The sequence below is a fragment of the Colius striatus genome, chromosome 3, assembly GCF_028858725.1.
Source record: "Colius striatus isolate bColStr4 chromosome 3, bColStr4.1.hap1, whole genome shotgun sequence".
NCBI classification, from domain to species: domain Eukaryota; kingdom Metazoa; phylum Chordata; class Aves; order Coliiformes; family Coliidae; genus Colius; species Colius striatus.
In genome coordinates, this window is record NC_084761.1 from 74,633,593 (window position 1) to 74,650,681 (window position 17,089).

At 42.0% G+C, this 17,089-nt stretch overlaps 1 protein-coding gene across 5 annotated transcripts in view; it reads right to left on the bottom strand.

Moving 5' to 3' along the window:
- Positions 1–8,632: 8,632 nt before the first annotated feature.
- The window catches only part of N4BP2 (NEDD4 binding protein 2), a 43,070-nt gene continuing 34,613 nt past the window's right edge, over positions 8,633–17,089 (bottom strand). For 4 of the 5 annotated variants that reach the window (XM_061994211.1, XM_061994212.1, XM_061994210.1 and 1 more), the window contains 3 exons: positions 16,075–16,243; positions 14,173–14,296; positions 8,633–13,394 (listed from right to left, as the gene is read on the bottom strand). In XM_061994211.1, the coding sequence (XP_061850195.1) occupies positions 13,349–13,394; positions 14,173–14,296; positions 16,075–16,243 (339 nt within the window). In that variant the 3' untranslated portion in view covers positions 8,633–13,348. The other variant, XM_061994213.1, reaches the window with a different exon arrangement.

Sequence of the window (17,089 nt, forward strand, 5' to 3'; positions counted from 1 at the left end):
CTTTTAGTTTGAGACAGGATTTTGGATAAGGGGATTCGGCGCTTTATCAGTTTATGTGGGAACTTCTGTTACTTAGTTTTCACATTAAACACCTATTAATCTGTTTTTAACCAGGTTTGGGTTTCCCAATACCAGTGCATGCAATCAGGCAATAAGTTTCCATTGCGATAGTGATAAAGAAAGTCAGACACCCAAACGTTCTGAAATGTTTCCACCAGAACACTGTGGCTTATCAGAAGCAGAGAAATAAATATCATTCACAAATTATATTGATATAAATGTCTTTGGTGATCATCACCCATTTTAGGTCTGCTACAGATAGCAGCTGCTTAAAAATGCCACTGGTCTTTTCCGGTTTGTGCTGCAGACTAATCCAGATGTGAGGCCATCTGGCTAAGCAGTTTGCATTTTGGATAAAGAGCGCATCCATCTGTAAAATACTTTATAAACAACTTCTGAATCGAGTGAGCTCAGAAAAAAAAACAAGACTGTAGAATAAGAAACGTGTTGTAACATGTCTTGATTCCCACTCATTTCCCTCCACTGTGCTCCTCTACTGGAGCATCTTGACCCTGTAACTTCCCCAGAATTGTTGAATGTCAGATTTATTTTTGCTTCTTCCGCTCTTTTGAGGTTTTCTGAATAAAAATTTGAGACTTTTCTTAGGGATGTGCAAGCTTCATGCCCTTACACCGTGACTTTACTTCCTAGTGACCCAGAACTTCACAAAGACACCCTCAGCTCCCTGGTCTCTACACAACATGTAAGCAATTCCAGAGCAATAGGTGTAGTATTCCAGTACAATAGGTGTAGTATTGCAGCCTGAAACGCTTCTCTTGAGCCTTGCTGGTTTGGGGGGGTTTTGTCTTACTGCAGTTTTTCTGCTGCTCTTCACCACTTCATGCTGTGCAATGAAGGGAAACATCTGGCTATGGGAGAATATTGTTAATACATTAAAAAATACGTTGCTTCTCCTTTTTTTGAAACTCAATATGACTCATGTGGGACTTTCAGAAACAAACACTTTGTTGTGGAAAATATTTATGGGGATGGACTGAAGGTCTGCAGATTATTTTTGCATTTAAAAGTAAGTCAATAGAACAGAAAAAAAGTGAAGTCTTAAACCTCAAGCAATTATGTAAAATAACGTTGTCAAGGTTTTTTCATGTAAAGACAGGGGTCAGTTTACAACAAAAGGTCACAGTTGTCTCTTGATCCACCGATTTCTGTCTCGTTTGGAGAAATCAGCAGGCTGCTGATGTTAAGAAGGACTGTGGGATTAAGGAAGGACGTTATTCCTATCCCTACTGCCTGATCTCCTTTTTGTTCTCAGACTTGCTTAGCTCTGACTTTGGTCTGCTTTCAAATAGAACGGCACATGCAATGCTCAGGAGGCAAACCACAACACTTGATACCCATTGTATTTAGCCCCACATGTCTTTCTCCTGTCTTAGATTATCATTTTATCATAAAAAATAAAGTTGCTTGTTGCTTATGTATGTGCATTGAACCAGAGATATAAAAACAACACATAAGAAGTGTGCTTATTTGGTTAAAAAAGGGAGACGTATTTTTTTTCTTAACACTTTCAAAAGAAGATAGGAAAAATGTATGGGTCAATTAGTCAGCTCTATGTTGGGAAAACTGAGATGGGGCTGTTCACTTTCCCTTGGATTCCTCTGCAATACAGGGGAAAGACTGCTCAGATCTGCTTCAATCTGGGGGCGAAGGCACTCCCTTCCCAGGAACGGATACCTCAGAGAAAGGGAGACTTCCTCCCAGCATGGCAGAGAGCATTGCTAAAGCCTCTAAAGTGGACCAGGCACAGCAACTTACACAGCATTACTCACTGTCAGAGAACTAAATCTGAAAGGGGAAATGAAAATGCAGCTGCTACATGGATTTTGGTAAAACTCTCACACTACTAACCACTTTGCCTTGATGAGTTTGGAGTCTGGTTCCTCAGCACGCTAGCACAGCAGTTAGGCACTCTTTGGTTTTGGTACTGCAGTGGCACAAACTGATGCATGTGATGATAAAACAGAATCCAAAACCTAGCATGAGGAGGGTTCCTGGCACGTCATGTGGGGAAGACTAAAAGTCTTCAGAGGATGAGTCAAAGCCCTCTAGCATACTGAGGATGGGCATGCCTGACAGAGAAGCCCAAATGCAGGAGCATGCCTGAAATGCCACTCCTGCCCCATGGACCTTCCCTCCTGCCCATGTGAAGGCCATTGGGAGGCAAAGGGGCAGCATGGGACACCCACAGCCTGGGCACTGCCGGCATACCTAGCACGTAGAGCTGGCCAAGGACCGCATCCATCTGCCCTGCAAAAGCAGATCTGTCACCCCTGCAACACAGAAATGGAGCTGCCTTAAGAGACAGGATTGCACTATGCTTCAGGTGGCCACAGAGCAGCTCTCTAGCTAGCTCTGCTCTGAGCGATTTGGCCCCAGGATGCCCAGTTTCTGGGTGCAACAGTGTTGAGACAGGCACAAAGCACTGAGAGACTCAGACCTAGGCACAGTGGAGGAGCACAGACCTCTCAGGCCAAAAGCAGAGAACCCTGAGTCGTGCAAATGATGATCAAACATTTGGGTTGGGCATCCACATTTATCCAGTCTCTATTCAAAACTGATACAACTCTCTTCCATATACTTGTGCAGATAAGGCAGACAGAGATTTTCCCATTTTCTGAGATCACAGTCTTCTGAATCTTAACTACAGAACTACTCTTTGCTACTTCTATATGCTTTCCTGCTGTCTACGGGTTACTGATCAGCTGTTTCTGTGGGATATTCCTCTTGAGATCAGGCTGTCAGCAACATATTCTGTGTGACAAAGCTAACATTTACACACTTTTTTTTTCTTGGTATCTGATAAGCAGAAACTGGCATGCTAACTTGCTGGCACAATTCCTCCCATGACGACAGCGCGGAACTGGTGGTCTGGACAATGTATGGGAAGTGTTTTCTTCCAGGGCAATATGAAAACCTACTTCCCCTTTCTTGAAAGGGAAGCGTGCTTAGGAAGTGCATTGAGGGTTACTTAATTTACAGAGTCACAGAATCACAGAATGGTGAGTGTTGGAAGGGACCTCTAGAGATGGTCTAGCCCAGCCCAATGCTACTGCTAAAGCAGGTTGGCTTTAATCAGGTCACACGGGAACACATCCAGGTGGGTTTTGAAACCCTCCAGAGAATGAAAATCCACACTCTACCTGAGCAGCCTGTGCCAGGGCACCCTCACTCTCACAGGAAAGAAGTTTTTCCTTGAGTTTCAGTGGAACGTTTTGCAGCCCAGCTTATGTCCATTATCCTCAGTCCTTTCACTGGACACTATAGAAAAACGTGTCGCCCCAAAATTCCCATCTCTTGATCTGACACAGTCTAGCATAAAAGCTGTCACATCACTGAGAATAAATTCAACCTTCTTCCCCAAAATTGTGTACCTAGTCCCCAGATACCTCTCCGCTCTAATGAGGGAACAAGGTTTCTTCTGTGTTTGCCCACTGCTGTTTGTTTGTTGGAACTCTCAGGAGATATTTGCAGCCCCGAGGAGCACAAAGTGGCCGTGCATCCGTGGAGCCATCGGGAAGAGGGCTGGAATGGCTGGGCAGGCAGGGTGCTGGGGGCCAGGGCAGTGGGGCAGGCTGAGGGGAGCCCAGCAGGGGCTGTCAGGGCTGGCAGGCCCCATGCAGCAGCCCTGGGGTCTGAGGGGCAGTCCTCTCCCGCTGGCCAATACTTCCACACACACAGCATGCAAGCCCACATCTGTTTCTGTAAATTGTCTGACTTTTGCAATTTTCTGACTCCCCAGGGACATTCACACTTCCTTTCCCCATCTGCATGTCATACAAAAATAATCCCACTGGCTTTGCTGAAACAGTGGAGGCTGCTTCAATGATTTTCTCTGTAACATCATGCCCAGTCCAAGCCTATTCCATGGCTTCAGGGCCAGGCCAGCTTTCCACACTCAAGCCCTGGCCTTGCAGCCGAGGTGCTCCCCAAATGACAAAACGCTAGCGGAGGCCAGAACAGCTGAGGAAACGCTTCTTCCTTTCATTCTGCCAAGTAGGGCGAAGAGCTGACCTCTGTCACTGCAGAGAAGTGCCGGAGGAAGCGGCTTTTCTCACCAGCCCTGCTGCCAGGCCCCACGGCCAGCCCACCCCAGGGGCCCTGCCCTGCCTCTCCAGCAGCACCTAGAATGCCGGTGCAACAGCAGTGCCCCGGGGAGCTGCATCCCCTGGCAGCTTGGCTCCTGGGCTGGGGGAACCCCACTGACGTTGACATCAAGCACACAGCTTCCACACCAAAGGTGGCTGGGTGCTCCCGTCTCCCTTCCCTGCTCCTGCCCCAAGCCTCATTCCAATTCCACACCTTCCACCCCGCAGCGCTGCCCTGCGTCATTGCTTCTGCAGCCTGTACATGAGCCCTGTCAGAATAAGAAACATCAGCACAAACGAGGCCTCCTGTCCCAGCAGTCAGAAGACATTGGAGCTCCTCTTGGGAAAATCAGTACACCAAAGGCAGCTGCTGTTTTTATTCTGAATGTGCTTTTCCCACATGCTCTTTTGAAGGAGATGACGATAGTTGTACTGTGCAGCCTCAGGCTGCCCACTTCACCAGTCAGTTTCTGCTTTCTAGTGCATGAACATGGAGATGTTCCTCCCTTCAGAAGGTACCTCAGAAGAGGAGCCTGGCGTAGATGCCCTGAATTTCTCCCAGAGTGCTCTCTGGGGGAAGCTTCCCTGCCAGCCAGGGTGCATCACCCCTCCAGGGCTGTTCTGTTCTCTCTGCAGTATATCAAGAAAGCTACTTTACATGGCCACCTTGACAGAATGCTGAAATGCTGAAGCTCCCAGTCACCCTTGGCTTGCAAGACAGTAAAGGGGATAATCTGGAGGGGCAAGAAGGGCACACAAGTGAGGAAGACTGCTCTTAACCTGACTTACAGGTAGGAATCTGAAGTAATGCCTTGTGAGTTAGCCAATATAGAGCAAATGCTGTCATGCTTAGCTCCCACAGCCTGACTTGACAGGACTACCATTCCTCCATTTAGAGACCAAATTGGGAGTGTAAGAAAGAGGAGGGCCCTGTTTCTCAAGATGACACAAAAATGATAATGATCTATATAATTGCTTACCAAGCTTGTAGAAGCAGTTATCATAGCAGCACTGCCACACTCAAATGTCCCACTGCCCAAAAAAAGTTGTAGGTATCACAACCTGATCACACAGAGAAAGTGCATCAGCATTTAATATTTTTACTATTATTTTAGTGCTCCTCAAGTCGTGTAAGATGTCTCCTGAGCCATATGAAAAAAACATTCTCCACTCACAAGGAATATACAAATCTAGTTTTAGACTCAACACCATGACAGAGGATACAAAATAGCCAAGGACAACAGAGAAGAAAGACAGATGGTCTCTCTTATCCTCGGCTTCCCCTCAGTCCTTTCTGTTTCTACGGTTTAACAACCACACAGTGCAAGGGACTCAGGTCACCATGACCTGTGGTGGCACTGGGGACATACATGGCTGCCTTTTTGAACCCCTGAAGTGGCAAGGATCGCCTAAATGTCCATTGTGGAATGGATGCCAAAAGCCCCATTTGTTTGCCAAAAAGCTACCAAAGCTGCAAGTCCTCTCTACCCCCAAAATCCATAATATTGTTTTTGTCTCAGTCAAGACAGAGATCTGTAGCATTCTTAAAATATCAAAGCTACATAAATAAAGCTGAAAGAAAACCCCACATCTGAACTCAGTACAACACAAGTCATTCACAGGGTGCTGAGCCCTACCTACCACATTTAATTCAGCAAGACCTCCAAGTGGTGCACCCCAACAACAGTCTCCTTGGAGATGCTGGTTTGGATACACCAGCACTGCTTTGCTGGTTCTGGGGGAAGTGGGCTGCCCTGGCAGTAGGGCCCCATCCATGCATGGTACCTTACTACATAGTCTTGCAGAGTCTCAGGGTCTCCCAGACACTTCTGCACTGTCCATCCACCACACTTTTCCCTATCAGCTTACCAGATCCCTTCTAGCATTTGCCCTCCTCTCAATTCACTGGTATGCCCCTACTCCATGCCACTATCCATCCTCTGCCATAAAGCCCCTCATGCAATGATAGGTCTTTCCTCTTCATCACAGCAGTGTTTTAGTTCTGGGCTGGATCTAGTAGCCAGGCTCCCCTACAGCTCTTTCAGGGCCTGTGCCTGCACCTGGCAACATGCCCCCTCACATGTGGCCCATCCACATGCCTCCACAGATTTTCTTGAAAATACTCTTATCCACTTACACGGTACTTGTGTGCCCTGTAGTTTCCTTCATCATCTCTTTAATGAATTTTCCATTTAGATATGGGAGAGAAAAGCTGCTGACCTGATTCAGCATCCCAAAGGCTCTTCAGAACTCAGACAGGGTAGATCGGCCCAGGTGGTGGTAAAAGCCTTCCAGCTCTGGCAGAAACGTGGAGAAAGAGGCACCATGAGTTTGGTAAGGAATGTCTTTCCTTATTGGGAGATGGCTGCTACATGCCACACTCCTGGAAAGCCAAAGTCCCTGTTATTCACTAAAGACACAGGCTCTGTTTATGGGAAAGGCACTCTGAGATAATCTTCAAAAGACAGCATCTCCCAGATTCAATGCCATGTAGACACTGCTCAGGCAACAGGAAAAAGGGAACTTCTCTCCTGACCTAACCTGCACAATTAATGATGGCAACGAATGAGAAGCCGTTGCTAGCCCAACCAGGCCCCACGATGCACAAGTCACACAACAGCAAGAGGGTTCTTCCCCCACTAGGGTTTTCAAGAAGACTCTGAGCCCCCAGCAACACCCACAGCGGCACAGGACTTCACCAAACTGCACAATATACTTGTGCCAGTCTCTAAACAGACAGATTTCTTCAAGCATCCAGACAACTAACCTACAAAAAACAACATAGGGCAGATCAAGGAGAAACCCCAACATTACCATGTTCAAATCCAATTGCAAAATGAACTTGTCTTTAGCACAGAGCAACAAGTATATTCTGAAAACAAGCCCTACCCCACCCATCTATAAAGAAGAAAAGAAGTCACCAAAACAATGCTCTGAATACAGCATTCTCTCTCTAAGGAAGAAACAAAGAGCACGTGATGTGTAATAACATCCTTTAGTGCGTGTCATACAGAGAAACAGCAGTTCTGGTTAAGGGCACAGAAAAAGCTGCTGCCACCATAACTCTATGTCATTGGCAAGGGCACCACCTATTGTTGAGTCACCTGATGCATTTCACCAGCAGATAGAACCTTTAATTGTACTTTAGTGATTTGGGCTGAAAAATTCTGTTTTCCTCAAGCAATATTTTTATTTTACCACACTTTGATTTTCAGTCTGAAGTTCAAATTATTTCCAAGAGTCACGACAGACTAAATATTCCACTTCTCATATTTAAATAGCAAGAAGGACTCCCAGAAACCTCTAGAGAGCTGTCAGAAAGAAAACTAGCTGCAAGCAGAGAGCTCGGAGCTAGCCCAGTGCACAGAGGAAATCACGGTATGAACTGTAACAGCAGCTGGTGAATCAGGATGGACTGTTTGAGCAAAGGCAGGAGTCACACTATGTCTCCACATTGAACTGCTTTCCTGCCTCGAGAGAGAAGGGAAGTCTAGGAGCAGTACCTCTACTTTAGGACAACCAGAGAGACTAATTTCCAAGCTGGACCTCAAGCCAGAGCAAAGAATCACATACGGAAGGAGCACACAACCAACCAGGTATTGACTAGTTCTGTGGTCTGGTAGCTGTGGCTCACAATCAGCCACGTCGGATCTAAGCCAGCACCTGCCAAGCTTTCATGTTTTCCCATAACCTGTTTTCCCCACTGTCTTTATCAACTTATTAGTTAGGGCTTTGCTGTGCAAATGCACAAACCTGGCTTGTTTCTGCAGTCTCTCTGTGCTACAAGGCAATGAAGTTACAGGCATGACTGACTGCAGGAGTTAACTCGAGTTGAAGCCAGTTGTCCTCAACTTAAGTCACTAAACCAGGTTGGACTCCAGCCAACACTTTGCTCCCGTGTGTCTTTCCATGCTCCCAGGAACATGGCACAGGAACATCTACACTTGATCTGGACAGAGCAGGCTTGGGGAAGGCCAGGCTTGCTAGCTCTGAATCTACGATGACACAGCAACTGCTTCCTTAAGATCCAACTGTCACTGCCCATGATCTCAGGCTAAATGAGATGTATCCAGAACGCCTCTCTCCCCCGACCTCTTCTCTTTACAGTGGTCATACCTGCACCTCCCCTTGACGCATACCACTTCCTTCACTCTCCCACAAAATTAGTCCGGTCTGAACAGCATCTCTTCAGCTACTTCTGGGAAAAAATACCCTGAAATTGTGACCCTCATTCTCAGTAATGTGAGCATTCTGCTCCCACTCACAACACCTAAAATCAGGCCACAAATCTGTTCCCTTTTACAACTGCAGATGGTTGCTTCATCTCCCTACAGATGGTATCCTGAAACCAAGGCAAGTGGCTTTCGTGCAGAAGTCCAAGACTACTATTTGACAAAACCTGATACAAGCTGAAATGTAGTCTCCAAGGAAAGACAGGAGGCTATACTTGTGACAAAAATCCTTTATTAAACTAGATTCTGTAAATTCCTTTTCACATTAGAAATTCTAGATGCAAATTACAAAATTGTATTTTCAGTAAAAAATGAAAGAGTTAACAGCAAAAGTACAGCTTTATACAAATTAAAAAATCATGTATTACTTTAAAAATAGACAATGATATCTTCCAATGCACTGGTCCTAACAGCTTTTACAACTGGAAGCTGCAATACTAGGTCTTTTCACAAGCACATTCACATGTAAGTCATTCCATCCTCTGCACAGTTTATGTGAACAATCGAGTTTTGGTTGTGTTTTCTGTGTTTGTTGTTTTAAAGAGAAGATGCTCCTTAGGAATTGTGGTAAGTCAAAGAGCAGCGTTCGTATTCCAGCACCTCCTCAGCTCCGCCAAGAGGGCAACGTTATTCAGGAAGTGTGAACTGCTTTTGAAGACACAAGTAACATACAGTCCATGTATAATTTCTCCTGTCACATTTATGATGATTCTCCATTGCCATTACAAACAATGACATTTTCCTGCCTAACCACAACGTGCTGTGGCAAGAATAAACAACAAACTGGTTACATTTTACTTCCTCGAGTAAAACCTTCAAGAACAAGTAGGTTTGCTAAGCATGTAAAGACCTTCCCTGACACTGTATGGATTCAGAGCAGTAAGTGATGCTCCAGGTGCTCTAGTTCTAGTGAGATGTTGTACATTATAACCAGAGCATTTGGACATTGTTCAAACAGGGGGACCATTGCGACTTGGACATCCAACAGTCACAAAAAAATGCCAGTTCAACTTTGCCTGACGTGTCCACCGAGAGGCCTATAAAAACACTGTTCAAATAAAATTGTACCACATACTATTAAAAGCAAAAGGCAAAGTCATCAATGTATTATCAAGGTATCTTAAATTTTTTTTTACAATCACTTTTGTCCCAGTACTTTCACAATCAATGGAAATGTATTTTTAAACACTTAACATTGCTTAGTAGAATGACCTTCATTGCACCTCTGGGACTCTTTCTTCCTCCTTACTGTAAGGTCACTCTTCGATGCTAGGACAAGTGTTATTCTTTTTTATTAAAAAAAACATTATTTTCCTCAATTAAAACCTGGGATAAATGTTTAAGTATTTTTGTAAAAAAGAAACCAATGGTCACATATTAAAAGCCATCAGTCATCACAATCACATGCTGTTGAAGAGTTAGGTAAAAAGTGGTACACTAAATAGGTATTTCAGCAGTCACAGGTTACTTCAGAGTGCTGGTGGCAATACTGCTAAGTGCTACTTGAATTAAAAGTGTAAGACGATGCAGAACTTACATCATACTTCAGGACTCTTAATGATGTAACTGCAAAAGACATCAGAGAAGCTTTAAGTTCTAAAATGTAACCTATTTTGAAATACCACTTTGAAACAACTATATTTGATAGACACTACAAAAACAGTCGAAGTCCAGTGGTGTTTTTCTTCTGGACAGTTTGGCAAGTAGCTAAAGGCATGGAGATCCTTACTAATAAAACCCTGTTTTCTTTCTCCCTGTGCACTAATTGTCTGCCCCATTTTGCATCCAGCAGAGCTTTTAACACATGCTTGAGCTCCTACAGAGAAGAAAAAGGCTGGAGCTCATGATATTTTCTCCAAGTTCGACCTGCAATGCCTCATCTCAAGTTGTTGAAGCTGATGGAGTCTCTGACATCAGCTTCAATAGAGGCAAGACTGGTTCTGCATGTGTTCTGCATTTTAAATCATATTCTGTCACAGTTCAGTCCGTAATCAAATAATTTATACTAGGCAAGTGATCAACCTATAACCAGATAGGGGTACTCAGAGTACCTTAGTGAACCTCACCCCGTACCCAAAGGGGCAATGGAGACAGGAAGAAAGAGAAATACTCCAAATTTCTCTTAAGCTATGTACTCCTCTGCTGACTTTCACAAACTGGAAAAAACAAATTGTCCTAGGAAGGAGTGGAAACGAGGCATTGCCCTAAACATTTTTTTTTAATGCATTTATCCAAATAGGACTTTTTACTCAAAAGACAAAAAAATAATATTAGAGGGACACGGGAGCACAGTGAGAATGGCTTCTGCTCTGAAAAGTCCTAGTGCTGTTACAGAGACTGTTTATGCACTTTTAAATTCTTCAATCTCTTTTGTCCCCTTGATTGGGTGTTTTTAGCTTGCAGTGGCGATTTCAAAAAAGGTTCAAGAAGTGGCAGCTTCAAGAATGCTCCTGACCATGCTGATTAGAGCATTTCTGGGGAAGTGAGAGTTAAATGCAATTGCTGTCCCCTTCGCTCGGCCAGAAAAAGGTAAAAAGTTGTGTTTCTCAACTCCAGGCTAAACTTGTCAACAACTAGATTACAATGAACAGATGGGCAAGACAACTTTTTCTGCTCACTTTTTGAACTGAAATCTAAGCTGTCTTTGTCCATGTCAGGAATGGTGTGAATCAGGCCCCCTCCCAAAACAACCACAAGTGTTGGCTCTTCCCTGGTTACAACACATTTCTGTGAGCCTTGGGCACCCAGCAGCTCAACACACAACAGATGAGCATGCACCCGGACCTTTGCTGAGCAACTCAGCTATTCAGGACAACCAACAGCGACTTGCACTTAAAAAGCTGTCTCAGGCAGCCTGCACTTCCATTCATTATTAACAATGGCACTAAGGAAAATGTCTTCAGGAGCAGAAGGAAGTTCCTTAGTCCCAAAGAAAGATCCTCACTCCACTTAGGTAGTTCTAGCACATGCAACAATGCATAGGTGAGAGTCTGAACAGCTGTCTCACGTCCAAGTGTCTAAATGACATCTCGGTCCATTTTAGGCACCGTCACAGAGGACGGAGCAGGGGCCTCACCTCACAGGACATGGTGCAGTGACAGAAACAGCTCCACTAGCACTGTCTGGGGAGTACAGATGTTTTGTGTTTCACCTACTGGTTATCAGAGCAGCCCAGAGAGAAAGAAAAGGAGAAGTGACGCAATTCAGAAGAAATAAGTACTCACAAAAAATATAAAACCTATTATGACAGTCTGTTATTCCAGTAAGAGCCCCTTTGATTAAATATTATCCAAGCTATTCTTCCATTTGAAATTACCATGATTATTGTGTCTGTTGAAGCACGACAAAGTCATTCTTAAGTCTACTGTACACTGCATTCACTGTGGACATATTACAGTAAATGTGGGTATTCAGGAAACATCACGTCTTTCAGTTTGTCAGAAACTCATACAGACAGATTTTCAAGTGATACCTATTCCTGTGCACAGCTTTCCTCACAGAAGTTCCTTCCTTATTACTTATTACTACCCATGCATACAAATGTCAGAACTTGCACATCCATATGGGTTCATATACAAATTCTATGTGTCTGTAGTTCCTGGATAAAAATTTACCACAAAAGTGGTTTAAAAACAAAAAAACCCCTCACGTCAATCCTTAAACTACTACTATTATTCCTAACACACAACTCATACCTGTTCTGAAAAAGTCTGAAAAATTAAATGGTTTGTAATAAAAATATTCATCAAAAGGCAAAGTGGTAATTAAAAGTTGTAATGCATTCTAAAAGATATTTATATTAAAACAACAGTTCTGATTGCTTACTGGAAACACTTGCCAAAGTACAGATGTTTAGATTTCATTTGGGGGACTTTTGTTTGAGGTGCTTTCTTTGTTGTTTTGGGTTTTTTTTTTATACAGGTATTGCTAGATGCTGATGCAACACCAAAACAACAGAATAGCTTTTGTACTCCCAGATTTTTCAGTTAGGCAGTTATTACTGCAGTATTAGTATTCACTTTGATGTGAAAAATACATTGGAAATATCTCCCAGACAATCCTATTTTCTATAAGGAAATTATCAAATGCAACACCCCTGGAAAGTGAAGTGGTACTCAATTCGTGTTATTTATAAAGTCGTTAAGGAAGAAACACTTTTAATCCAGTAAAATGGTTAAAAAAAGGGTATTTTCTGCAAAATTACAACATTACCTATGTGTATGTAGAGGCTGAACTACAGTACAGTAATTTTCCCTTTAATAGGTCACAGTAAATTTGCAAAATTATTAAAACCACAGTTAAGTCTTAACGTACAGCCCTTTATACACAACTTCCATCAATATCAGGAGAAGTTTAGAAAGGAATAAGGACAATAAAACCTGTCAAGCCCATCACAAAATAATCACCCAAAAGAGACAACATTAGACTTTTGAAGAAACCTGGAAATATTCAGCACTCAGCTGGAAATGGATTTGAAATATCAGCAGTTAACAAGTGATGCTCCCCTATGCTCTTCTGAAGGGTTTAGCACAAAATTCTGAGTAACAAAATAACATTATGTTTTAAAAGCACAGAATCCACAGCAATTAAAACAGCTGAAAGTCAAAGACATAGACTGGGTATGCTGTGAAGGCAAGTTATATTCAAAAATTGTACCTTAAATTCCCTTTAAAACATCATATACCGCTCAGCAGAATTCTTAATCTGCATTTCTGAGATTGACATCCTCAAAGTGTCTTCTTTTTTTTCAGGTTCAAAAAAGGATCCATTCCACACAAAAATTTTCCTCGAAACATACTGACAAAACCACTTGCCGCAAATTGAGACCATTTTAAATAAAATATCGTCCTTTGAAATAGATTAAAAAATACTATTGCAGTTGTTCAGAAAGTTCATAGCTGTAATCTGACACTTCAGTTTCTATATTCCTCTTCTCTTCTCGACAGCTCTTCAATTCAGCATGACTTTCAGGCAGCCTGGTTTTATTTCTGTGAACCTGCGAACCGAGAAAAGATGAAGCTTCAACAGGAAAGCTACATGCAATGCCATCTCTATCAGCCCTCATCAAACATATGGAAAGTGATAAGGTTCTCAGTCAAGTATGCATGCATCTGAGAGTCAGGAAATCTGACACTCTGGATGTGACAGTGAAGGAGGATTTTACAGGGTCTGGAGAGGTGAAGAGCTGCGAATAGAAAAATTATTAAAAGAAAAGAGCTGCCTAATGCTCTTAGTTGTATTCATTCTGCTCTTCTCTTCCTGCTCCCCTTTCACTCCCTCTGCTTTCAAAACAAGTTTTCTGCCTTGTCTTCAGTAAAGTAAGAAGGAAATGGGAAGGAAAGTCTTTTCTATTTCTGAATTCCACCTTCACAGTCATCTTCATGAACTCCTGCAAAGAAAAAGCAGCAAACACACTGATGCCAACTCAGACTCGCTAAATTGCTGTCCCACATAAGTAGCTGTTGAGATCAATAACAAGCAGGATTAACAACTTTTCACAGTAAAGCTGGCAACCTTGAATGGAAATTTGTCATTAAACTATGCTGGACAAGTTTAAATCACAGTGTTCTAATCTAACTCAGAGAAAAAAACTAACATTTAATAGGAGTCCCATATAAGATGCTTTTGTGCCACACAATTGCACTGGATTTATGAAACAACAGATTTGCCTTGATCTGATTAGTAGTTTAACAGTATTCTAAAACTAACGTCAGTTTTCAGTTAGTTAAATGTGGGTTAAGAAAAACTACATCAGTAACAAAATCTAAACTCACCTGAAGTTGTGGCTTGTGAGGTATCTGATAGCTGCTGGTCTGATGCGAGCAACTCCTCCCTGACTATGGCTTCCTCTTCCCGTGATAACACAGAGATATGGTTTACCACCAGTCTGCTGGTACTCTGTAACATCAGGGATGGTAACGGTTAAAATCTTCTCTCAGCAGAGACTCCATATTCAGTACAACCTTTCCATCCATTCTTCTGAGAACTCTCTTCCCATGCTGGCTAGGCATCTTTTACATAAGCATAGCCATTTTTCCACTACTCTGAAAAAATATAGTCAAGCTTTTTAAGTCTAGGTTACCTGCAACATGCATATTGTGATTTTAATTTCACAGCAGCTTAACTATTTCTATCACCTAAACCTCATTTGGAATTTACACACTGTGATGTACATTAAAATTGCAAAATTAAGAGGTGGATGTAGTTCAGCTAATTTGTGACACTTCTCTTTGCTGTTGCACGTTTTGTCTTAAATTAATTTGAACAATTAAATAATATTTTATTGGATGAGGAAAGGAAGAAGGAAAATATAAATCCACACAGTTTTTTACATTTAAGTCACACTTATTTGGATTAACTTCTGCTATGCTGGAGCACACAAATCAACACATCTCATGAGTCTTACTAGGGCATCTAGCCCTGATAAAAAAAGAAATTGCTCTTCTCCCAGAGATCATAGCCATCTCAACTAATAAGGAGTTTGAAAAAAGAAGAAAAGAATATAAATTAAACTGGATTCTCACAATAAGCCAAGATCAGCTAGTTTGAGATTATTAGTTCACATGACATTTCTCCTCATCTACCCTCTCTCCCTCTTGCTTAACTGTATTTGGGTTTTATATTAGTTTACGTCAGCACTAAGCACCTGGCATTGATCCCTTTCCCATGTATGCACACAGAAATAATTTATATTTTTTTTTAGATTTGGGTGAGTGCACTGAACTCAGAGCCCCTGCCATCATTACAGGACCCCTGATTTAAGTGTAGCTCAGGAAATTTAGCTCTTAAAAGCATATGTTTTCAGCTTAAAGTATACAAATGTCATTTTAGGAATAGCACAAGATAACGCAATTTAATTACCTCTGATGTATGTTAAAAGAAAAATATTATCTAAGGCCTCAACAGAACACTTTTTTTTCTACTGTGTGGAGTAGTTTCCAAAAAGAAAATCTAGGTTTCTGCAGTGGTACCTTGCATAAGAAATATAAGAGCATTCCCAGCATATTTAAATTTATAGGGTAAACTAATAATGCAGAAAATGTATCTTTTTACAGCAAGAACACTCATGAAGTACTTGAACACTCCATTGGGACAAAGAACAAGCCCTGAAGCAGAACTGCATGAAATCATATTTATGGAAGCAGCAGTATTCTGATCTCAAGAGATCCAGCTGCCAAATTGATATGGAAGCTACCGAAAGACAGCATAAATCACACACTTTTATATGAAAACTAAAGACAACAATATAATCATTGCAGTTAGAATTTCAACGTAATGATTTTTTTTTAAAGATTAAGGAAAAAAAAATCAATGTAGTTCTGACAAAGCAATACAAACATGACAAGTTTACGTTATCAACTCTGCTAAAAATGCCAGGAAAGACAGATTAAGCCCTCAATGAAAAAATAAGAGATAAAACAGAAGGAAAAATAAAGTTTGTGAAGAAGCACAGGGAGAGTGGAGGGCAGCGGGCAGGCAGCAGGACAGTGAGCAAAAGAATCAAAGAAAAACAATTCCATGGGGAAAGCAAAAATAAACCACCACAAAAGCCAATTGTTTTTACATGTTACCAAACGACATTCATTCCCCCAACACTGCCATATATCTGGATTTCTTAGTAGAACATGAGGGTGACAACTTTTAGGAGGCAGGAATTATTAGTTTATTCCTCCTACCTTCACTTTTTTCCTGCAGCACTCTGGACAACTGATTCACAGCTTCATCCACGTGGAGACCATGCAGATCCAACACATTCATAGGCAGCAAGGAAGTATTTACTTTCTCAAAGATTTGCACAGCAGCAGCGTGGTTGGCTTCTTTCATCTTCTGCTCGTGAAGGCGACCCTTTATTCAGAAGCATAGCAACTATTACATGCCAAGACACAATCTAAGCTCCACGTTGCTTGTTGGGTTCAAAATGACAGCCTCGGCGGGGTGCTTTTAGCTCACAGTTTGAAGCAAGAACATTTATAATCGCAACAGAATTTCTGGAAGAGGCTCAGCGGTACCTACTCACAAGAAGATTTCACAAAATCTGTTCTTAAGAAACTACTCAAAGCTGGCACAAAGAGGAAATTGTAACAAAAGCCTTACAAGAAAGAAAAATGACAGAAAAGGCATAAAACCGTGAGGTCTTCACGTGAGTTAAAAAGTTACACTCCATGCTGATTTTCAGATTTATTACCCTAACAATAGAATTTTAACTTTCTGAAAGTATCTGGTAAAGATTTAACGAAACCATGGCAGAGAATTTGCCCAATAGCCCATGAGAAACCTGCTAAGTGTTACAGTTGAGGTTAATTCTTCTGAACACATTCCCTAAAAATCAGACAAGGGCAAAAAATGGTTTTTTAAACAATAGTTGCCTATTATCTCTCCTAATATGTTTGACAAATCTTTTGTGACGACAAGGTCCATACACTTCCTCTTAGAATTAGAGGCAAGGAGAAGTATAGAATTGTTCACATTAAACAGGGAACAAGTACCAAGTATTTCCCATGAACCTTGCAATGATAATATTGGAGGGACTGAAGTAACAAATTACATCTTCATAAATCTGTAGGCACAGTCAGACTTAACTCCAGGAACTGGACTGACAAGGGCTCAAGATAACAAAAGTGATGATCTGTCTTACACTTTCTTAAAATGGAGCAACCAAAGTATATTAGTGTCAGACCAGAAACACTGGCT